Source organism: Convolutriloba macropyga, chromosome 8, assembly GCF_964194025.1.
Source record: "Convolutriloba macropyga chromosome 8, txConMacr16.3, whole genome shotgun sequence".
Taxonomy (NCBI): Eukaryota; Metazoa; Xenacoelomorpha; order Acoela; family Convolutidae; genus Convolutriloba; species Convolutriloba macropyga.
Window position 1 is genome coordinate 25,734,702 of NC_134475.1, and position 23,869 is coordinate 25,758,570.

Sequence of the window (23,869 nt, forward strand, 5' to 3'; positions counted from 1 at the left end):
AGTTGATTGAGGAAATGTTTCAACAATATGGTTAAGGAAAAGTAAAACAGCCTAATGAAGTCTTGCTATTTCACTGTGAAAAATCCAATCGCAAGGAAATACTTAAACTGTCATACGGATAGAAAAAACTAATAAACACAATGTGTTTTTGAAACAAAGCTAAGTAGTTTTTCTGCTGTCGAGAAAAGGTATTAGTTTCAATTTGTCAATTGAAAAATGGTAGATAGGACTCTTAAAAAATACGAAAAGATTTTCAGATTTTTTCAGAAGATAAAACTGTTATTTTCATTTTTTCAATTTTTTTCTATAAATTGTAACTTGGTATTTTCTTCAAAATATCTTGCGATTTTGAAATAATCCCCATTATTTTTCGCAGAATTTAGTTTAAATATAAAACAACATTCAGTTTAAGAAATCACACTTGATTGCAAAAATAGCATATTGATTGCAAAAATAGCATTCTGGAAATCGGAAACCCGTTTAATGCAGAAGAACTTCATAAAAAAATGTTGGAGGCAATGAATATGGACCTTTGAAAATATGGTTATTGGAATCCTGAGTTCCTTTTCAATGGAAAAATTTCTATTTTATAGGTTTCTATAAAATGCCAATAAATGGAATGTTCCGCTGTAGATCACTGCTGGTAGAGCAAGAAAAAACGAATCATCAATTGCTAATTTGTATAGAATTGTTAAGATCCCTGCGAGATGATACTGAAGAAATATCAACAGTTATAGCGCTTGCATTTCCCGGGTCGAGGCCGAATGGTTAACTTGTAAGAACTTGTAAGTTTCTTGCAAGTTCTTACGAGGCGATGCATCGCCTTGCAAGTTTTTCTTCCAAAAGCTTTCAAATTCTTACAAGTTAACCATTCGACTTACAAGTTCTTACAAGTTAACCATTCGCACACACACACACACACACACACACACACACACACACACACACCAAACACTACTACACACTCACCACGCACAAACAAGCGCGCACACACATACACACACACTAAACCGTAAAAAAACGTTGCAAGACATGAAAGGAAACGGATGTTTGGAAAATGTAGAATCTGGAAAAGTGTGAATTGAAATAAAAAGGGATATACCAATGAAGGGCCCTTAAATTATTTTGAGAATATGCTGACATATGGATTTGAAAATTCATTCAAAGTCAATAATTTGGGAACATTATTACAAAAGCAATCGCGAGGAATCTAATTGATATCTACTGTTTTTTAATGGAGTCGCAAAAGAATCTCTATCGAATTCATAAAACTCAAAAGTAACCATTTTGTCTACTTAGGTCGAATTGTATTATGTTATCCAAACAGAGCAACTAACTCCCAGTCGCCTTCTACGGTAAATGACTGAATGTTAAATTGAATTAAACAATAAGAGTTGTGCTCGACCGGAACAAACTTGCAAGAAACTTACAGGTTAGCCATTCGTCTTGCAAGTTCTTGCAAGTTAACCATTCGACTTACAAGTCTTTACAAGTTAGCCATTCGACTTGCAAGTTCTTACAAGTTAACCATTTTTTGCAAAATCTTGCAAGTTCTGACAAGTTAACCATTCGGTCTCAACCCGGGTTGGTTTCTCTCGGAAATAAAAGTGATCGATTTTTAACTGTAGTTATATTGTTTCTAGTCTTCATATTTATTTTTTTGTGATATAGTGTTTGCTTTCCAAAAAAATTATAATTCGGAACCAAAAAAGATTGAAAATATTGAAATTGAAAATTTTGGAGCATTGTATGTTTTGACAAGCTGGGCTAGACTTCCAATCTCGTGTCTCATTTGAAAGTAATAACATGACTGACAGATTGAACAAAAAAACTTGCTCCATTGGGAGTAAACTACACATTTGAGTCAAAATTGTTTGAAAGGATGAACAAAAGGCAGATTTGAAGTGATCGTGAAGTAATTGTGATTGGGACTTTTCAACATTTAGCGTTTGAGACTCAGCAAAAGCATTGCCATCTTTTCTTGTTCTAACTGAAAAATCAAATAAGATATTATGGATTCGAAATAATAGTACATTTTTCTTGAAAACTGTCTAAGTATGGTCCCAACATCAACCATGAAGCAAATTTTCTCTGAATTTGAAGCGATTCAGTGATTAGAAACAGCACCTAACTGAAATCATTGACGATGAGCCAAATGTCATTTTCTATTATTAATACCCGAACAGCAAACGGCACGATAATCGGATTGGTATGTGCACAATTTTTCAAATCAAAATTTCATCGCGCCAAAAAAGCGTTCAATGCATGAGTTAATGATGTGATGTTGCCATATAGACTGGTTTTTTCTAAAAGTCCTCTCAAATATCCAAATACACAAAACAATTGAAAAAAAAAATCAAAAATGTTTTCATATTTGAGATTTGTCACCTGAAACGCATTATTTGGTTCACGAAAACATTATATTATTAATTCCAGAGGGTTATACATTAATGCAGCGTAGATAAAAAAATGTTCGCACAAAAAACCAAACTAAAAGAATCAAAGTTGACAAGTAGTGGACAAGAGCAAAGTGGACCAAAACGGGATAAAATTGTTTATCTACATGCTCCATTCCCTCAGAAAACATTTTTGAAAACCAAAAAGATATTTACCCAACGCACCACAAGAACAAGATGCTTTTCTAGCGCAAAATTAGTCCTTACAGCATTTTTAATCACGTTCGTTTTTGCGTCAAAACGCCGTTTGAACATAGAGTTTTTCCGGCAAAAAAATCTCAAGACAAACAATAATCAACATCGAGTCGCAAAAAACCAAGAGAAAGCCGATAATATCCCCAGCTATAATTATGAAGCTCTTAATCAACCAATGTTGGATATTTTTGAACGTTTAAAGATTCATATCTGTATAAAGAGAAAAACCGTCGTGCTCCCTAAATGGCCGGATTTTCAGATATTTGTCACACGATTTGAAGCCAATGTAAAAAATTTGGGGCGGAAACTGGCGACCTTCACGGTCTTGGTCTCATCCATCCACTTATGGCACCACCGAAAAATGCGGTCGATCTACGTTTGAAAAAAAAACAAAACTGGAAAAACAGGAGAAAAAATTGGTTAGGATAAAAAATGCCACCATGTTGTCAACAAAGAGTTCACAGCGCTTGGTTCCCATAATTTTTTCTCCCATAAAAAATGTTTCATTGAATTCGAATTGATTGTACTTCCACTGAATACAGCGGGCATTTAAAACAATAGAAAATAGGGCAGAAAAATTATAAAAAAAGTTCAATAATCAAGGCAGTATTTACACATTCATCACCAAAAAATATCCATACATAGCATTTGGAAAGACGCCGCGTTGATAATTTTTCTCATTTTAACAACTTTGGTATACTCATTTATATGAACCCGCACTTATGTACACCCCCCCCCCCCCTCCCCACACACACACACACACACACACACACACACACACACACACACACTAACGTCAAAAACAGTTAATTTACATAACTTTTCAGACACATTGCGATGTGTTTATCGGTTTTGGACAAAAACTGTATGCGAGAAAAACAGTGCCTTTTTCTGAGTTATTAAATGAATCGCAGATTTTTTCGGTCCTCGTCAGCGCTTTTCACTCATACCAGTTTCATTGCTCTACACGGAAACATCGATTGGCTACAGGCGTACTAACAAAAAATGGGTTCCCCTAGCTTGAACGTCTAGTACCCCAAAATTTGGGGTTGGAGCACAAAAATTGGAAATTGCTCTTTTGAATATTGACCAAATTTTATGTTCATGGATCTCTTGTTTTTCCACAAACCAGTTTTCGCCAGCTATTTAGTTTCTTAAAACAATATTCAGCGTGATTGAATTGTGTAGCATACTGGGTGGCTAGGCTGTTCAAAATTTAAAGGAGGTACACGTAATTACAAATTTTAATTAAAATTAATTAAAACAAATTAAACAAATTTTAATTAAAATACAAATTTTATTCAATTATATTTCTTATATTTAGAAAATCTGCGGTAACTTATCTTTTTGGAAACGGGTTGGAAAAAATTCTATGAGCAAGTTAAGATTTCATTCTCTTACTAAAAACTTTTATATGGTTACTAGATCAATAGTCAAACATAGAATAGCCTTTCCGCGGGTTTTTTAAACGAGCTTCAAAGAGAACTTTTCTTTTGCACAGTGTAGAATGAACGCTATAATTGCATTTTTTGAGAACGTCTTCATCGTATTTAGTGATAGTTGAAAAAACGGACACAATTTTGAGCATTGCGCTATCTGTTACTTTTTTGTTATATAAATTAGGCTGCAAAATGTTCCATTGTTATCTGATGAAAGCAGCTTTTCGCCATCATTTTGAAGCAATTTTTTTTCTATCTCATCAATTTAAAGCTTTCCGATTGGATTAAAACACCCATTCGCACATTTTATAATGCTGAAAGTCTGCGCAGTGCCACAAATTCCTATACGATTAGCCAGAATTTGACTTCCATGAACTTTCGTTATTTTAAGCTTTGAAAGCTTTGAGATTTTTTAGCAACTCTGCTTGAAGTCACTGAGCATTTCCGGTGTTTATCAAGAAACAGAAGGGATTTGAGATGTGGAGCCGGAATTTCGAAAACGAAACGCACATGTTTTAAAAAGACGAAAGTCAATGGATGTCAACTTCTGACATTTTAACTTCTGGAACTGCAGACATTCGGCATTTTATATTGTGCAAGTGAGTGTTTTGAGCATGGTTACGTGACTCTGCGGAAGTCACTTCAAATTTCTGAGTCAATTTCTCGGACCACTGCGCGGTTCCAGATAAGCGACAGAAGTTAGTGACTTCAAATAGTCACATAACCTATACTTTCAATTAAATAGATTAACCGGATACTAATGATTACGCAGAAGAGTCTCAAATTTGTGTTTTTAGGTGAAAAGTTTCCAGACCTCCTCTATTGGCTGTTTGAAGAGCCCAATTAACATGGGCTATAAAATAAATTCACCGACGCCTCTAATGATCGGATGTGCTGCTGTCATTTCTTTAGTAATTGTTCACATCTATGGCAATCAAATGCGCTATATTGGAATATTACCAAAACCCTTCATTAATTTTGACCTATCTCGAACTGGATTTACAAAGTGCAACTTAACGTGCTCCAAAAATTATGGAAAAAGAGGCCAGTCAAAAGTTATTGCAAGGAACCATACATGGCCCTCTCACCTGTCTAAGATTCTTGATTGGAATTGGGCGCATGATGGGATGAGAGAGTTTGTGAGTGTTCACAACTCTTCAGTGCACTTTGTGGACCACTGCGACACCTGTGCTGTCGTGATGGGAGCAGGTGTGTTGATTGGATCAAACTCAGGAATGGAGATCGATGGACATGACTGTGTCTGGAGAATCAACCATCACGGCACTCAGGGATTCGAGGAAGACGTAGGCACAAAAATTACTCATAGGTTTGAATCTTATTTTGAGTATCTAAAAAATGCTAAACTGGTATTTGACTTTTTGACACCTAGTTTTGTTTAGTAGGCTATATTAACTCTTTCTCATTGTAGGTGTTCATCCGATGTTCTTTCAGTGGTCTGCACGTCACTAAAATTCATATCAAATCATGTATCAAACAATCAGTTAAAGTAGCATGTTTCTTCAAAACTTTTTCTTCCATCTGTAGACACATGTGAAATTATAACCAGTTAATTAAATATTGAAAATATTAAGAGAGATATAAACAGTACAGTCTCTTAAATGGCTTGGTTGTACCTGCCTTGATAAGTACTCTACAGGATGGGGGTGAAAAGCCAGTAATACTTTCGAATTTGTGAACTACTGCAATTATTCTTTTCTCATTAGTAATTTTCAAAAGTAATTTTCTCATTAGTTTTTTCTCATAGTATTTATTCATTCAAACATTAGTAATCATCATGCTCCACATTTTTTTGCTCCTGCGAAAAAAACGCACGTCTTCTTGCTATTAAAACCACTAAACCGCTCACAGTCGCGAACGTAAGCCTGGAGGTTGTTGGTGGAACAAATCAGGCGGAGCTCAGTCTAAAGAAATTTCGTTTTTTTTCTGGATGGTCAGTACTGTGTACTTGTCCCAATTTAAACTGGTCCTGATTTTTGAGTAAAATTTAGTGCTTGAAAAACAAATGCTCATCTACTGCAGGTGGGTTTGCTTTTCATGTGATTTGATTATAAAAAAAATTACTCATACGGTTTTGCGTCTTATTTTGAGTGTTTGAAATATTTTAATGTATCTGAAAAAAAGTATCTCGATATTTGATGTTTAAATCTTCAGCGTCTAGTTTTGTTTAGTTTTTTATATGAACTTTTTTCCTTTTGTAGGTGTTAATACGTGTGGCGTACAGGTATTCCGTGAGCGTACTTGTAACATCTAAGTTGCTTAGAAAATCTAACGCTAAAAGTAAGCGGGCTTTATGGTAACTAACTATCAACAGGTGCTAGGACAATAGATCGAAAGCCAACAGATCGAAAGCAAAAATTGGGACAATAGATCGAAAATTAAATAATTCAAGTTGCGTATTGGCTAATCAAATTCAAGCGCTTATTTATTAACTGCATATAACATGTTCTATTGTGATATTTTGTTCGGTTGTGATAGATTCATATGAAGTGCCACGGGCCGCCAAGGCATGGCCATGGGTGACGTCATAGCAAATAGACGTACCAAAATGTAGAAATGTCAACGAATGTGATTGGTCGAGAAATTCGAAACACTGTACCTCTATGCGTTCAATTAGCCTAAATTGGACATAGCCGAATGTTAGATCATATTTTTACCGCATCTGGCAATGCCTCGCGGGCCATGGCCATGCCTCAGCGGCCCGTGGGACTTGATATGAATCTATCACAACCCAATGTGAGACCAGTTCCCCCCCCCCAAAAAAATATAATTATTCTATTTCGGCTTATCGCGATTTCTGAGAAATTTTTTGTTAAAACGCATATCCTATTCTAAAATATGTTGAGCAATGAGAATTTGTTGAGCAATCAGCCAATCGGAAAACAATGGTACGTCTGCCATTTTCGCTTGCGCCATGGCCATGGCTCGCGAGGCATGGCCATACAGTGGTAATTATATTGCAGCTCGCAAATAATGCTTAATTTCAGCCAATAAGAATAGAGGATGATTTTCGATCTATTGTCCCAATTTTTCGGTTTTCGATCTGTTGTCCTTTCGATCTATTGTCCGGTCACCCTATCTACAAGCTAGCTTGAATTTAAAGCTTGTATACTGCTATAGTAATTACCAGTTATAAGCCAAAAAAGTACGAACGAACTTTATTTCGGCGTAATAGCTTTTTTCACAGGATCATTTATCCAGAATGAACTCAAAAACCTCGATATAATCATGATAGAGATAAACCACATAAAAACCACGAAATATTCTTGAGGTTCAATGATTCCTAAGTGAATTTGGGTTTAACTATTAATTTATCCTGATTGAAAACTGAAATGCTCTGAAACTCAAGTTAAGGTGTAAGATTTAGAAGGCATATTTAAACATAAGCTGTGATTTTTTAATTACAATAGAGTGCAAATGTGCAGAAATTAGTTTTGTTCGAATGCGGTAGTCACTAAAAAACAGGGGGGGGGGGTGTGGGGTGTCTGTGCGACTAAAAATGCCAAGGACTTTTTATAGTATTTTTGTCTTAGCCTGGAAAAGATTTCAAAAATATTTTAAAAGAACAGTTTTAGTTAAGACATCGCGAAACTAATCAGGTCATGCTTCCAGGCTGGGCCGAGTTAACACAATCTGTTGTTTTTTAAAATTTTATCGGTCAATATATATGCATTTTAATTTTCACTGCCAGACGGTATTAGGTAATTTTTTTTCTGTCTGGCAATAATGAATGTCTTCCCGTCTTTCTAAAAGTTGCGTTGAATTTTGCTGTATTTGCCGAGACCTGTTCGTTTGAAGTCTTTTGCAGATTTGACGCTTAAATTAATTGTTTTATAAATTGAAGGAAAATACCAGAAATATTTCAAAAAATGTAGAAAATAACAATCCATTAGGTTGCCAATATGACATTCCTAGCTAGACGAAACACTCCAGGAGAAAAAATTCTAAGCAGCGTTGTGACAAAGGATTAGTTAACAATTCCAGATAAAACCTTCCCAGGCTATGCATAGTTAGCCCAGACAAAACCGTCCCAACGAATCAACGGATTTTACTGAATCAACTTTTAGCTTAAATAGTTTCATTTTTAATGTATCATATGTGCTACTGATTGGCGCGTTACATGTTAATCAGAGATGAAAAACTTCTCACTCGCATAAATGTATTCAACTTCACCAAAACAACGTGACTTTTCTTTTTTTTTAAAAAAAAATTAATGCTGCCTGGTTTACCTTCAACTAATGAAACAGAAAAATGAACAAATAGTTCTTAAAAACAGATATCAGTACCAATTATAAAATAAACAAATTTCAAAAAGAATTCTGTTGAAAAATAAAAGTCTCTTTAAGTCTTCTTAACATAATTTACTTCTCAGAAAACTTTTTGATTTTTTGCACATCCCCTTTGAACAATGTTTTCACCGAGCAAGGAGGGCAATTTGGGTAATGTATACTATGTTGTTCCATCACCCGGGTCAAAATCAAATAGTTAACTTGTAAGAACTTGCAAATTTCTCGCAAGTTCTTACAAGGCGATGCATCGCCTGGCAAGTTTTTCTTCGAAAAACTTACAAGTTCTTACAAGTTAAGCATTTGACTTACAAATTCTTACAAGTTAACCATTCAACTCACAGGGTTCGTACAAGTTAAACCTTCGACTTAAAATATATATTCCTACATAAGTTGTTAGAGTATAAGTTGTTACAAGATGAAATTTTGCTTATGTTGTTGCATAAACAAAACAAAAAAAACCGTTGTTAAGTATAAACAGATATAAACAGATGTCTAACAAATATAAAACCTGGAAAAGTGTGATTTGAAACTACAAAATAAAAAACGGTATAAAAAAGAAGGGTCATCAAATCATTTTGAGAGTGCTGACATTGATTTTGAAACAAATCAACAACAAAAAGATACAAACTTTTGAGAACTTTTTGAAAAAGCTAATTAAGATCTACTATTTATTAACTGAATTGCAAAAAAACCTCATGAGTTGATAAAAATGATAAATAACCATTGTGCCACTTTAGGCCGCATTGTCATATGTTATCCAAACTGAGCAACTAATTTCCACGCGCTTTCTGAGGTAAATGATTGAATATTGAATTGAGTAACCATTAAAATTAAAGTTTGAGTTCAACCAGAACGAACTGGCAAAAAATTTACAAGTTAGCCATTCGACTTGCAACTTCTTACAATTTAGTTATTCGGTCTCTCCTGCAGAACCAAGATTACTTGCTGGACTCCAGTGAGCTTTATTAGTGTCAATGACTAAGTAACAAATTATGTCTACAAAAATAATGAAAAAGCAGTGGAAAACTAACCGAAAATTGATCCCAAAATCTGCATAAACAAACGCATTAGTTGCATCAAGTACGATAGTTGGCTATGGTCAACTATGTTTCAATAGTCTTCTTTTCCCACATGCATGTTAATTAGGAAAACAGTTCCATTTGATGAGCTTTTGACGCGTTTAAAGTTTAGAAATAAAGTTTTCTAGCATTATTTCACAAATGGCAACAGCTCTGATTAATAAAACTCAAATTGTATTTTTTAAAATGTGTTCATACAATTGAAAAAGAAACAAATTATGTACATGAAACAAAATGCAATTGGTTACATTTCTTTCAAGAAAAATGGAAACGAGTGGTTTTGTTTTCTTAAACAGCGTAAGAACTGATTAAGGATCTTGGCATTTTAAAGAAGGTTTTTCAAAAGCAAGATTGTATTATCCGTTAACTCCGATCATCTGAAAATGTGTTCACCGAGCAATAGTTTTCAACAGCTAATCTGTAACTCAATTCACTGGCAACTACTTCTTGTATTATTTTTTGTATAGTTTTATTAGCAACCGTCCGCCACTCAACGGCTTTTTTTTGAAGTTGTAATTGGGCGCTGCCTGACTTTGAAGTGTAGTTCAGGACTTGTCCTGCTATCTGTTTTCTAATTTCTTTTACATTTTAATCACATTTTTTGTTTCACAACTTTCACGACTGATCTCTGACTTATTTCACTCACCTTTTGAACTGAACACAATTTAAAATTTACAATTTAAGCAATTTTATGCAAAGATATTCACTGTCAAAAAGAAAATCTGGGCACTAAGATTTATGGTATATAAAGTTGATTGACTGCGTTGAGTTATCGAGTGCTTTAGAGAATGCTGGTAACTGGTATCGGTGTTAAGCACATTGTCCTCTTTTTTAGAGGCTAAATTGATAGTATTTATCGAATCTAATGGATCTGCGGGCAAATTAAAAACACTTTTTTATCACTTAGAAAACATTAGGATGTCTCAATTTTTTTCTGTAGCTGCCCACTATTGTTAAGTGTGGTCAGGGGTGATTATTTTCCGGCAATTTGCTGGCTAAAATTTTTTTTAATATTAGTTTTACAGATATCAGCAGAATGTTGTTTACTTAATTCATAAACAAGAAAAGCATGCATGAAAATGTTTGTCGAATACAATACATAGGAAACCGTCCTCGTTTTTCTTAATTTAGTTTTTTTGTAGTTAACCAATGACTTACCAACGGTATTTAAAACCTTTTTGTTGAAATCACTCTGTTTCACTTTTTTACTTTAAATTATGTTGACAGATACCAGTTGAACATTTACAAAATCTATTAAATAAAGATCGATGTCAGCCTAATCTTGATCATTTTTTGGGATTAAAAGTTCTGAATTGGATAGTGTAGACCCGCGTGTAAATCGAATAACATATATAACCACCCAGATCATCCAGTTGCCTTCAATTGCATAGCGTCATCGACGCTATATCGAGAACACCAGGAAACTGTAAGCCAATGTGTGGTAAAACTAATCTACTGTGTTAATTTTTTTCAAAACTGAATGCTAGTGTGTCTGGTAAGAGTTGGGCAATATACTGATCAAACTTCTTAAGAAAAATCGTTAGATAAGCTCCTTGAATAAATTCTGGGACGCCCAATTACAACATAATACAATTTTTTTTCGGATTTAAGAAAAATTAAACAGTTGTAAACAAGTACCAATTAGTCTCATGCATTTAATTGATCTATGTCTCGATGCAGATTATTCAGTACAGGCCATGATTTGATTCATAGGAGAAGGTTCTATTAGGCTATCAAATGATGAAATAAATTGGGTACCAATTTTGTCAGGTAATGCCGAACTCTGAACGCATTTCTTTCTACTGATTGGACGTTTAACCGTTTTAGGTTTGTAGCACACAGTTCTTTGCCTAACCTTTCGAAGCGATACGCAATGGTCCGTCAAGAACTATTGCAGAACGTTACTTACATACTTTGGGGCATGAAACACAAAGTGCGGCCACCCTTTGGAAAAGTGTACGTGTATGCGCAGCATATGAAAAGAAGACTGGGTAACAAAATAAAATTATTCGTGAATCCAGAGGGAGTGACCAAAGGATATTTCCAGAAGATTTTTGCCGCTTCTGTGGGCAACAAAACATTTTCTACGATGACTAAGATTTGGTACAGTACAGGATTTTACACCGTGGTTGCAGCATTGAATACCTGTGAGAAAGTGGTTTTGTATGGAGTCATGAATGAGAGCCATTGTAAAAATCCGAAGTATTCCCATACAAAGGTTTGTTTTGTAGCAGAATATCAATTAACAGATTCATTGATTATCAAGATCCATTTAAGGTGTCTACCGCTACAAAATTTTCAAGAAAATTGCCTCACTTCATAACTGGTTTCCTATTTTGTATTTTAAGTATTTACGCAAAAGCGGACTATCGTTGTAACGACTGCTCTCCTATCAAAGTCAAGGAAAACTTTACACCGCCCAGTTCGTTTCAGCGGTTTCAAATCTGTCCGGATATTGTGTTTTTGCAGTTAACTTTTGTGAACTGTATTATCCACTTTACTGTAGATTACCGTTGCATTAATTGTCGTTCAACTACTCCTGATAACTAATTGTTCAGTTTTGTTGTTTAACAAACTTGTTTCTCTCAGAATGACGAAATAATTGAAACTGAAACAATCAAATTTTTTGTCGAGCTTTTGTTAATAACTCAATTCATTATTCGAAATTGCAAAATCCCCTATGTCCAGCTCTAGATAACTGTTTTAGCTACTGGTTAGGGCAAATAATTTCCGTCTTCGATTTCTTATTATTATCGGACACTTCTCAGCGCACTCAATTGCTCAAAAACGCAATTTGTGAGCTATGCTAGGCTTCGTTAAATCTAGTAAGAGAAACTAACTTTTATGAGTTGAACAAAGTTTCTCTTACTTAGGAATTTCGTTCCTCAGAAAGAAAGTTTTGAGAATATCAAAGTTAATGCTCTTTTCACAAGTTAAAGTAAAGTTAAAACTGTACAATCACTAATATGATCTACAGAAGCAAGACACAATAAAAATTAATTTTCCGCTAAAGAAAATGACTTCAAAACGCACTGTATGTCAGTTTAATATCACCAAAATTTCAAATTTCAACTGATTTTTGGTAGTTTTTCAAGCTCCTTTTATGCTGCCGTTCACGTGAGTTTTCATGTCAAATTGAACTGTTGATTGGTTGTAGATAAGAACGTCGAAAGAATGTGAACACTTTTCCATAACGTCACTTTTGCAGTGTAAATTTGATGTCATGGGAAGTTTGTTACCCATGTAGAAGTTTTGTCGAATATTCTGTATCCAAAACAGGTTGATTCGCAATCCAATCGCAAAGAGTCTGATGTAAAACTGTTAAGTCGTAGTATTGTTTGGCTGTTGGTTAAGGTAGTTCGAGTTTGAGTTTCACTTCATGTATGACAATTCCGTACTATTAATAATTACTGAATATAAGTGTTGAACAAAGTGAACAATTCCATATGGCTTTGATAGAATATATCATTAAATTTCGCTTGTCATGCTATTCTAGCTTTAATGATTCAAATGGCCTTGAAGGGCTATACAATTTGGTTTATGAGTTACTAAGCTCAGCCGCCAAATCGCCCGCCATGTGTTTCAGCGGGGAAACATCTCTTGTAGGTAGTACCGGGGCGAGCTTTACTACTGGTCTCTTGTACACTCTGTCGTTCGTTTGAACTATCGCTTATCGAATCGCACCGTCAAACACATCGATGGTCTCCATTTCTTGACCTAGGTTGTAACATCTACGCTCATTTTTGCCGATTGTTCAGAATTGGCAGATGTTCTTTACGAAATCTGTCCAATATGAGATTTGCATAAGCTTGAGTTTGTCGAAAGAGCTTTCAATGATCAACAAATTCGCCTGAGTATGGCAGATAAGGTAAGCAAACGTTCCTGTTGCCTAGCAATAAGTGATTGGGAGCCAATGCTTCTAATTCTTTAACATCTGAACTGACTGGAGTCAACAGTCTTGCGTTCAGTGTCTGCTCCGCAATACACATTGTAGTTGAAAGATTGTCCTCGGTGACTGATTTGTTCCACAACACTGCATAAATTGCTTTCTTGCAATTTCTCACAGACCACTCCCATTGTGGTGCTGCGGTTGGGTTAAACTTTCATCTGATTCCTCGTAGAATTAGATGTTCTTCGATCCCTTCTTTGTTCCATGCCGGGACATACTCTGCAAACTCTCTTTCAGCTCCAAAAAAATTTGTCCCGTTGTCACTGATGATTGTACTTGGTTTGCTTCTTCTCCTAATTGCATTGAGACAACTATTTGTGTACAACTTCTATATGCACCACTCTCATAGTTAGACATGTGAACAGACAACACCGTCGTTTCTCGTTCCTTCGCCCAAACCTCATAATGAAAGGGCCAAAGTAGTCAACTCCAACATTTGTAAAGACTGTTGAAGCATCTAACCGCTCTTCGGGCAGATCTGCCATTACTGGTGCTATCGTATGTGCTCTACCTTTTCTACAGGTAACACACTTGTTCTTGATTGATCTTAAGGCGTGTTTTATGCATAGGATCCACATCTTTTGCTCATCAATGTTTCTTACATGCTCAAGGCCTTCGTGTTGATTGTCTTTGTGCTCGTTTCGCAAGAATAATTGACTTTTGCCTATTCTGCCTTTGGCTGGAATAAGTCCTCCTTCATCTAAGCAGGCTGACAATTGTAGGATGTGGCTGCTTTTTGGAATTTCTTCTTCAGACTTCAGAGATTTCATCTCTTCACCAAACTGTTCTTGCTGTAGTAACTTGAAGATGATTGCTTTTGCTTTTTCTCTTTAATCATTGCTGACTACAGTGGTTGCTGGTCTGTGTTTGCTCAATGCTCGCTATAGGTATGCCACCGTATTTACTAGATTGTTAAAAATACTGAATTGTTCCCACTGAATAACAGTTTTTTTTCAGTCTGTATCATGAAGAGTGATGAGGGTATATTCTCTTCATGTGAGACCAAGATTAGGTTCACTTGCTCTGGCCATTCACTTTCTAGTCGCTTCAACCAGGCCGGCCCAATGATCCGCTCACTACACTTGAGTTCCTCAATGTTGATTGCGCTGGTGCACAATGTCCGCTGGGTTGTTGATACCGCTCACATGTTTTCACTGTGAAACATCAGTTGTATCCAGTATCTCAGCTACTCGATTGGCCACAAACACTTGTTGCTTACGATGAGAACTATGTATCCACTGCAATACTGTAATTGAGTCTGACCATAAACTGCAACTTTTCATCTTCAGTTCATTTTCCCTGACTATCTGTTCCTTCAACCTCACTGCCATGACTGCCGCTTGCAATTACAATCGAGGTCTTGAAAGATACCTCACCGGTGCCACTCGGCTTTTCCCTATGACCAATGCTATGTCAGCTGAGCATTTTTTTGGTTGCCAACGTAGATTGTCAACCGCACACATCGTGTCTTCAGATGAGTCAGCAAACACATGAAGTTCGGTTTTATCCCTCTCTCTGTTGAAGTAACTTCTGTCGATGCTTGTTTCAGTCACTATTGGAAGTTGTTCTTTCCATTTCAGGAATTATTCTTCTTCACCAGGCTCCACTTCGCTGTCCCAATGTTGTCGATTCATAGTCCAGATGCCTTTCAGAAGTCGTCTCATGTGAACACTGAACGGAGAAAACAATCCGATCGGGTCGAATAATGAAGAAACCAGTGATAGAATCTTCCTCTGGGTTATAGGTGTTTCAACTTCTTTGTTGGTACCTCTTTATACTTGAAGACTATCATCAACAACAGTCCAATGTAGTCCTAGCACTAAAGATCCCTCCGTATTGGGTTCCACTTCGACTTGCTACGTGTTATGTTGCTGGTTGACTTCAATTCTTCTGGGATTGCTTCGGTAACTGCATCGTTGTTGCTTATCCACTTCTTCAGTTCAAATCCATGTTGTGAGAGAAAAAATTGTAGTTGATTGAAGACTTCAAGTGCTTCTTCCGGAGTTTCTAGTGATTTGATTAAATCATCCATATAGAAGTTGTTTCGTATTGCTTTTGCTGCAATTGGATACATTTCATCATTGTCGAGTACCACTCGCTTGAGAGCATAGTTTGCACAAGATGGAGAACTTTTAGCTCCATATACATGACGCTGGTATTCGTATATCTAAGCAGATTTGTCAGTCCTTGGACGCCATAAGAACCTCAAACACCTTCTATCCTGTTCGGGAACTTGCATTTGTAGAAACATCGATTCGATGTCAGCTGTCAGGGCTATTTGTCCTTCACGGAATCTGAAAACTGTTCCAATCAAGCCATGTAGCAGATCAGGTTCCGCTAGTAGCTGGTCATTCAGGCAAACTTTCTTGTATTTTGATGCGGCATTGCAAACTCGTCTTACTTTGCCAGGCTTGTTCGGGTTTAGTACTGGATGGTGGGGCAAATACCATTCTTTCTCGGAGGGGTTTTTCACTTTGGACTCGTCCAATATCTTTACGAATCCCTTTTTTACATGTATCTGTTGACTGTTGATACAGACTCTTCAGGTTTGGCTCCCATTAGAATCTTCGCTCCAGTGAGTAAAGCTGAACCAAGGCTGAGCTGTAGTTGTTTGGTAGGTTTGGCTCTGGTTCACTCCACAGCATTCCCGCTTCGTATTGCTCGACGGTAAACTTCGTCGTAATTTTTAGCATCTTTTGAGCATGCATCTCCTTCATTGACTGACTGACGGCGTTGATTTTGCAAGCATAGGTTCCTTTTTCCCACTAGGTTTGGATATTCTCAACAACTTTCGCATCTTCAGTGAAGGCGAAATGACAAACATTTCGTCCTCTCTTGCACGTCACTGACTACCCATCCTAGCTCTGTTAAAACGGCGAAAAGTTCACCAGGTGTTCCTATATTGTGTTCCAGTGGGCGTTGTAGCTCATAATTATCTTGACCAAGTTGCCAACTTCCATCAAATTGAAGATGACGCCAACTTCCATCAAGTTGAAGCTTCTGTTGGGTAGAACGCTCAAGTGATTGAGGCTTTTTGCTCCAGCTTGCTGTAGTTGTAGTTTATGTATCCCAAGGAGATTGACGGGTGTGCAAACGCTTTGATTGAATGCACATTTTGAATGTCTCTTTATTTTGAGGAGAACCTTTTCTGTCTTCAGATCCTTTGTTCCGTGTATGCCTGCTATGTTGAGCGTCACATCGGTGCCTTGGGCTTGTATCTTTCCTTGCACACTTTGATTTATGAAAGAAACCGTTGATCCACTTTCGAGGAAAGCATATGTGTTCAGACTGTTGCCACCGCTCTGTATTGAGACAGGAACTATCTGAAGAAAGCTTGTAGCTTCGTAACTACGTTGTAACTTGGTTGATTGTTGCTGCGCTCACGTTGACAGCGTGATTGCCTTCGCCAGTTTGGTTTTCTTAATGTAGCAATCAGTTGTTCTTTTTGATGCTCCATTGATGCCGCACGCATTGACTTTACAATCTTTGATTGCATGTCCTTTGCTGAGACATCCGAAACATAAGCAATGCTTCCTCACTGCTGCATACCGATCATTTGCACTCATAGTCCTGATTATTGGACAGTTCCAAACTTTATGAGTGCCATCAGCTTGTGGGCATTGATCACTTTGCACTTCCTTGGCTTCTTTCACGTTCGAACTAGCACTGAAGTTCGACGTTTTTGAGGACCGTTTGTCTCCATTTGTGCCTCTTCGGTCTTCTTCTCTTCGCTCTCCCTTGAAAACTGAAAACTCTTCGTGCACAAGTTCTATCCTAGATATCTAGTTTTTAAACTTGATCATACCAGGCCAATCTTCTTCTTTATCATCAACATAGAACCACCACTTCTCTTTGAGAACTTGAGGTGATTTATCTAGTGCCATATACATTGTCGAGCTTGATTGCAGATTACCAATGTGCTTGTACTCTTTGAAAACATTCACAAAGTTTGAAACACTAACTGAGAAACTGAGCAGACCTGTTGAGTTGTGAGGTTTCACCTGATTTGCTTCGTGAAGACTCTCCAGTTTTGCTTCAATGATCTCATGAGGCCTTCCAAACTTCCTCTCCAGAATTCTCCATGCAGCACCATAGAACTGTCCGGAATAACCCATTTGAGAGATTGCTGACCTTGCCCTGCCTGTCAGTAGAATCTTCAGATGACTCATCTTCTCTGAGACTGGTATTGGACGTTGATCCACTGTAGCAATGAGACTGACTCGAGAGTGTTTCCTTCGAAGTTGTTCATCTTCAGTTTTGGTAGACCACTGCTACCTGAGTAACCAGTGTTGTATTGTAGACCAGATCTAGGGGAAACTTCTCGGTCTTCAATGCACGAGGAACGGTCTCGTGAACAGCAATATCGTGAGAAGTAACTCTGCCTGTTCACTTCAGGGTTTGCTTCGAAGCGAGCTCTTGATCGATCTGGCTTTAGAAGGTGGTCGATTCTACTGGCCCAGTCTGAGACATCATTCTACTTTAAGGTCCACTTGAAGGCTGATTTGTCTCGAGCACTAGTTTATTTGGAACGGACATCATCAGTCTCTAAGGCCGTTCTCTGCACTTTGCGCTCTAGCTCACGCTCTTCCTCCATTAGTTGATGCTTGGTTTCCAGTTCCTTCATTTGCATTTCTAGCACCTGCCTCCTCCACTCAAACCGTGCTTGTTTCAGTCGCATGTTGGTTTCCAATTCGATATCGAATTCTTTCATCCTATCCTCGCGCCTTTGCTTGGCTGAAGATGTTTCCCAAACATTCTCCGTCTTTTGGCCAGTTGCTGTTGCTACATTTTGCACTGTTTGAGCAACTGGGTTGTCCGTTGGGTAGTTGTTGTTACTCTCGCTGTCGTTAACTGCTCGAGTTGTGTTGCTTTGCTCTGCACTCATTATTGACTGCCTGCCTTTGATTTTATATGCAAGCGAATGATAGTCCATACTTGCCTTGCACTTCCTTGCCTCCTTCAGATGTTCGTCAGCGAAACTTGTTGGGTAGGGTGCAAGCTTGTTTCGACACGGCAGTGGCTTGGTTGTTTCTTCCTCTAGGAGGTGAACAGTCCGTTGATAGAGGACCTTTAGTTTGATGCGTCGATCTGAATCTTCAATTATTTTGTAGTCAAGCCTTCGTTTAGTGCTAACTTCTTCCACTAATTCTTGGAAATTCTTGTCGTATCTGTGAGCTGTTGATTGAAGCTCCTCTCTGCTGGTTGTGCTTGAAATTACTGGTTGCTGTTTGCACTTATTTTGCTTATTGCCTTTGGGAAGGGTTCGCACTTCAGTTCCTTTGTTGAATTCTACTCTTCTGTTCGCCTCGCAGGCTTGGTGCTGTTGATTTGTTTGATTCTCTTTGGGGGATGCCTTTGGCACTCTATTCATCAGACTGGACAACAGTTTGCCTTCCACTGTCCGGGTCGGTGGACCAAATGTAACGGCTGCTCTCCTATCAAAGTCCAGGAAACTTTTACACCGCCCACTTCGTTTCAGCAGTTTCAAATCTGTCCTGATATTGCTTTTTTGCTGTTAACTTTTGTAAACTGTTGTAAAATATAATATCCGCTATACTGTATATTACCGTTGAATTGCTTGTTGTCTAACTACTCCTGATAACTAACTGTTCAGCTTTGCTGTCTATCAAACTTTTTTCTCTCAGAATGACAAAAAAATTCAAATTGAAACAATCAAATTTTTTGTCGAGTTTTTGTTAGGAACTCAATTCATTATTCGAAATTGCAAAATCCCTTATGTCCAGCTTTAGATAACTGTTCTAGCTACTGGTTAGGGCAAATAATTTCAGTCTCCGATTTCCTAATATTTTCGTAGACTTTTTCCCGATAATCAAACTTGTAACAACAAATGTAACCAAATTCTAACTTTGTGCTTCTCAGCGAACTCAATAACTCAAAAACGCAATTTGTGAACTATGCTGGGCTTTGTTAAAACCATTAAGAGAAACTGACTTTTATGCTTTGCACAAAGTTTCTCTCACTTAGGAACTTCGTACCTCAGAAAGAAAGTTTTGAGAATATCAAAGTTAATTCTATTTTCACAATTCAAGGTAAAGTTAAAACTGTACAATCACTAATATGATCTACAGAAAGAAGACAAGATAACAAGTAATATACCGCTCAAGAAAAGTGTGCTTCAATACGCACTTTATTTCAGTTTGATATAACCAAACTCGCAAGTTTCAACTGATTTTTGTCAGTTTTTCAAGCTCCTTTTATGCTGCTAGTCACGTGAGTTTTCATGTCAAATTTAACTGTTGGCTGGTTGTAAAAAAAATGTCGACAAAATGTAAGCACTTTTCCATAACGTTACTTTTTCAGTGTAAATTTGATGTCATGGGATGTTTGTTAACCATTTAGAAGTTTTGTCGAATATTCTGTATCAAAGCAGATTGATTCGCAATCCAATCGCAAAGAATCTGATAAAATACTGTTAAGTCGTAGTATTGTTTTGCTGGTGGTTAAGGTAGTTCTAGTTTGAGTTTCACTTCATGTATGACATTTGCGTACTAATAATAGTTACTAAATATAAGTTTTGAACAAAGTGAACAAATCCATATGGCTTCGATAGAATGTATCATTGAATTTCGCTTGTCATGCTATTCTAGCTTTAATGCTTGAAATGGCCTTGAAGCGTTTTTCAATTTGGATATTGATTTAGACAGTTCAGCCGCCACAGTAGTTATTCATACTCAATTGCTCCTTTTAATTGTATGCTAGGTTGTAGCCATTTTGACTTTCGATACTGATAGAAAATTTGTAATGTCCTCATATTTGGAATCGTAAAGGTAAGTGTCAAGTGAACAAAGTGAACAAATCCATATGGCTTCGATAGAATGTATCATTGAATTTCGCTTGTCATGCTATTCTAGCTTTAATGCTTGAAATGGCCTTGAAGCGTTTTTCAATTTGGTTATTGATTTAGACAGTTCAGCCGCCACAGTAGTTATTCATACTCAATTGCTCCTTTTAATTGTATGCTAGGTTGTAGCCATTTTGACTTTCGATACTGATAAAAAATTTGTAATGTCCTCATATTTGGAATCGTAAAGGTAAGTGTCAAGTGGCTACTACGTTCGAAATCAATTCTATCAATGCCAAAGTATTCAATCAGTTTTTTGGAAGGCAAAAGTGAACTGAATTTTTTTTAGAATTATAAGCTTTATTGGTTTAACTTGTTGTTTCGGAAGATTTCATTCAAGCAAAAAAAGACATTAACATCCTGGGTGACCATCTCTACATATTAGAATTTTTCATGATTGAACTGTTAAATTTTGGTACAAAAACAATGCTCTAAAAGACCAAAGGGCATGGTTCAGATTTTGAATCAGCAGGTGAAACCGCGCCTTTAGCTCCATTGTTAGACCTTTAGCTCCCTCCATTAAGGCAAATTTACCTAGGGGTTCCCTAGAGTATAGTTTCCATACATGACCCTTTAAGGGGCTTGTCAATCATACTTCCGCATCTTAGTGGTCATGTCACGTCATGTCACGTTTTTCACTTACCGTAAATATCCGTAATGGGAGAAGCAGTACCCAGGTTGCGGTCCAGATTGAAATGGCCTCTGATCAGACCATCCCAAACAAAAGTGCCCTCTGATCAGACCGAGCCAGACTGATTTGTCCTCTGATCAGACTAAAGTGCGCTCGAAGCTCCGTGTGAGCTCGAAAACTTCTTTTGATCAGCCTATGGTGCGCTCGAATGTCACCCCTGATCAGACCAGTGTGCGCTCGAATCCGCCTCTGATCAGACTGAATAGCGCTCAAAATTGCCTATGATCAGACTAAAGTGCGCTCGAAGTTGCCTCTGACCTGAATAAAGTGCGTTCAAAATAGTCTGATCAGTGAATAGATTTAAACATTAACAAATCCTTCAATATTGTTATAATCTATTCATTTCATGAAAATTGATTTTATTTTGTAATATATTCAAATAAGGAAAAGCCAATTCGAAAAGTATACCTGAAGAAAAGAAATTCCAAGTGCAGAAAAAAATATTAATGAGTATGCCGGTAATTCACGTTTTTGACTGAATAGATGAACTTAGACAGCTTTTCATAATAAGGTCTAGATCTACAGTTTTTCCAAAGCGTTTCCAGAGGGGACCGGCAGTTACTATCAGCTGGACCCCTTGCTTCTGGTCGACCCATCAGAAACCCGATGTGGCTTTAATCAGAACTTTTCTATTTTTGTTGACTCTTGGCAGAGACAACATCTTTCAATAAAAAAAAACAAAAAAAACTTTAAAATAGTTGCTAGAATCTGCCTCTGATTAGACTAGTGTGCGTTCAAATCGGCCTCTGATAAGTCTAGTGTGCGCTCAGAACTGCCTCTAGTTAGACCGTCCCAGACCAGAGTGACCTCTGATCCGACAATTTCCAGACCGTTGTCCAGACAAAAGTGCTCTCGAAGCCTTTTCCGGACCATGTATTTCGAACGCACCGAGAACATGTGTGCGCTCGAGGATGGTCTGACCAGAGGTTATCTCGGTCTGGCCACCTCAACCTGGGTAATTTATAATGAAATACTGTAATGGGAAATTAGATGACATAGAATTATTTAATGTAGTTTCACAGACTGGTTCCCAAAATGAATCATAGAATTTTATCATAAGAAAAATGTGGTGTAAAAAATTTGGCAATCCTTTCAATGTCACCATTGTCTTGATTGAGTCTTCGAAAATGTCGGTTTTTCAAGTATCTGTTATCTGGGACGGCAACCTTTTTCCGGCTAATTGGACCGTTCACATTCAGTACTAAGGGCGGGTGAGATCAAACTAGTTTTAAAAAAAAGCTGACTAATTTTTTTCAGGTACAGTTCTGCAGACGTTTCAACAACCCACGAGAAACTTTTAGTACTCCTGCAGTCAATAATGAGGAACTAATTGCAGAAAAATTAAAAACATGAGAAAGATTAAAAGAGGAAGACGGACATATAGAAACTGAGGAACAATCTCTTTGTGTTTGAGTTTCAAAAACGAAAACTCGTAAATCAATATAAAATCATCAAACGCCTGGAAAAGGGTCACATTTTCTTAAAACCGCTGACATGCAATATCATATAAAATTTGAAAAAAATATTACCTGAAAGTCATATCTCTTTTTGCAAAAGAACTCATTACATTAGATAACACACATCCTAAGCAACTAGTGTGACATTTCACAAGATACTGCTATACATACTTTTTGAGTACCAAGAAAGATGTTGGAATTGTTCTCAAAGGTTATTGTCTTGGGCAAAAACTGAGACATTATTAGTTCATATAGGGCATGACTCAGCGGTCAAGAACCTGCTCAAACAAATAAAATGGTAAACATTAAATATATTGAACACAAATCGTGTAGTTCTGAGTAAAGTTCCGCAAGTTAACGATGATTGTTGTTGCAGAAGTAGCAACAAAACTATTTCATGATAGTCGAAAATGCTTTGTTTTGTGCTTAAATTCTTGTACAGTGGTTTATTTTTCAACAAGATGATGCTCCAATGCGTAAATCAAATATTGTCATCAATTTGTCTGAATTTGAAAAAGAACGAGAAGAACTGGAATGGTCAGTAAATAGCCAGAATAGCTGTCAAATAGAAAATATATTGGCAACTCAGAAGCAACATTTACGAAAACAGACAGTTAGTAAGTAAAAGGGTAGGAAATTTGACCCTGATAACGGTTAACTTTTTGGAACCCTCTTTGGTACAAACCGTATACTAGAATTTTTTTAAAAAACAAAAGGTCTATTGTCTGGTTACTAGAGAATGGTTTGAACGCAAAATGTTGTATTATTGGATTTTTGCGGTTTTGAAAATTCTCTGAGTGTGCGTAGTATTCTGGTACGATGGTGTATAATTTTAGTATCATTATGACGACAAATCGCCCAACAACAGCAGGAGCTTGAAGAGTTGTATGACAATGTCACAAGGGGAATCCAAACATAGACTGTCCCATGTGTTCTTCACAGAGCACCGATTATTCGCCAATTGGAGTTATCACAGAGACATTACATTCAGAGCGCCTACATGGGATATTCCATCTCAGAGGAGAAAAACAACATTATTATGAAGATGATATTTTGCATCTTTTCCGATTGTGCCCCCTCCCCCAAACCAATCATTATTTGCACCCTCCACAGCCTTACAAAATGATTTAATATGTAGTGTTACATGTGTACGTGCGCTGTAACTTGTAACCTGGTTGGGGGGGGGGGGGGCAAAACGGAAACGAAATCAGCTCAGTGAGTTCACGAGAATTGACCATATCAGAGCACGAAACATATCCATGCAGAACACAAATTTAGAGTTTTGATTGTTTTGGGTATTAACTATATAATGGATCATAGTTATGTTTAAATCATGTTTGAAAGTTTGCTTAAGTGCAATTCGTTTGGAATTTAGAGTTCAATATTTTGTTGATTTGATTTAGAGCTATTTTCTTTTTTTTGACAAGAAATGCA

At 37.0% G+C, this 23,869-nt stretch overlaps 2 protein-coding genes across 4 annotated transcripts in view; both read left to right on the forward strand.

Moving 5' to 3' along the window:
• LOC142344630 (NADH dehydrogenase [ubiquinone] 1 beta subcomplex subunit 9-like) overlaps positions 1-23,869 on the forward strand; it is a 412,587-nt gene that overhangs the window by 164,139 nt on the left and 224,579 nt on the right. The window lies entirely within an intron of this gene.
• LOC142344037 (alpha-N-acetyl-neuraminyl-2,3-beta-galactosyl-1,3-N-acetyl-galactosaminide alpha-2,6-sialyltransferase-like) lies at positions 4,892-23,544 on the forward strand. Its single transcript, XM_075395499.1, has 3 exons — positions 4,892-5,417; positions 11,304-11,694; positions 23,272-23,544. Exons 1-3 carry the CDS (start codon positions 4,939-4,941, stop codon positions 23,476-23,478), a joined length of 1,077 nt encoding a protein of 358 aa, XP_075251614.1. The 5' UTR covers positions 4,892-4,938; the 3' UTR covers positions 23,479-23,544.

Coding starts and splice junctions, on each gene's coding strand:
- LOC142344037 (XM_075395499.1), top strand. CDS start 4,939: ATGGGCTATAAAATAAATTCACCGACGCCTCTAATGATCGGATGTGCT. Junction 5,418..11,303: donor GGCACAAAAATTACTCATAG/GTTTGAATCTTA, acceptor TAACCGTTTTAG/GTTTGTAGCACACAGTTCTT. Junction 11,695..23,271: donor CGAAGTATTCCCATACAAAG/GTTTGTTTTGTA, acceptor GTATAATTTTAG/TATCATTATGACGACAAATC.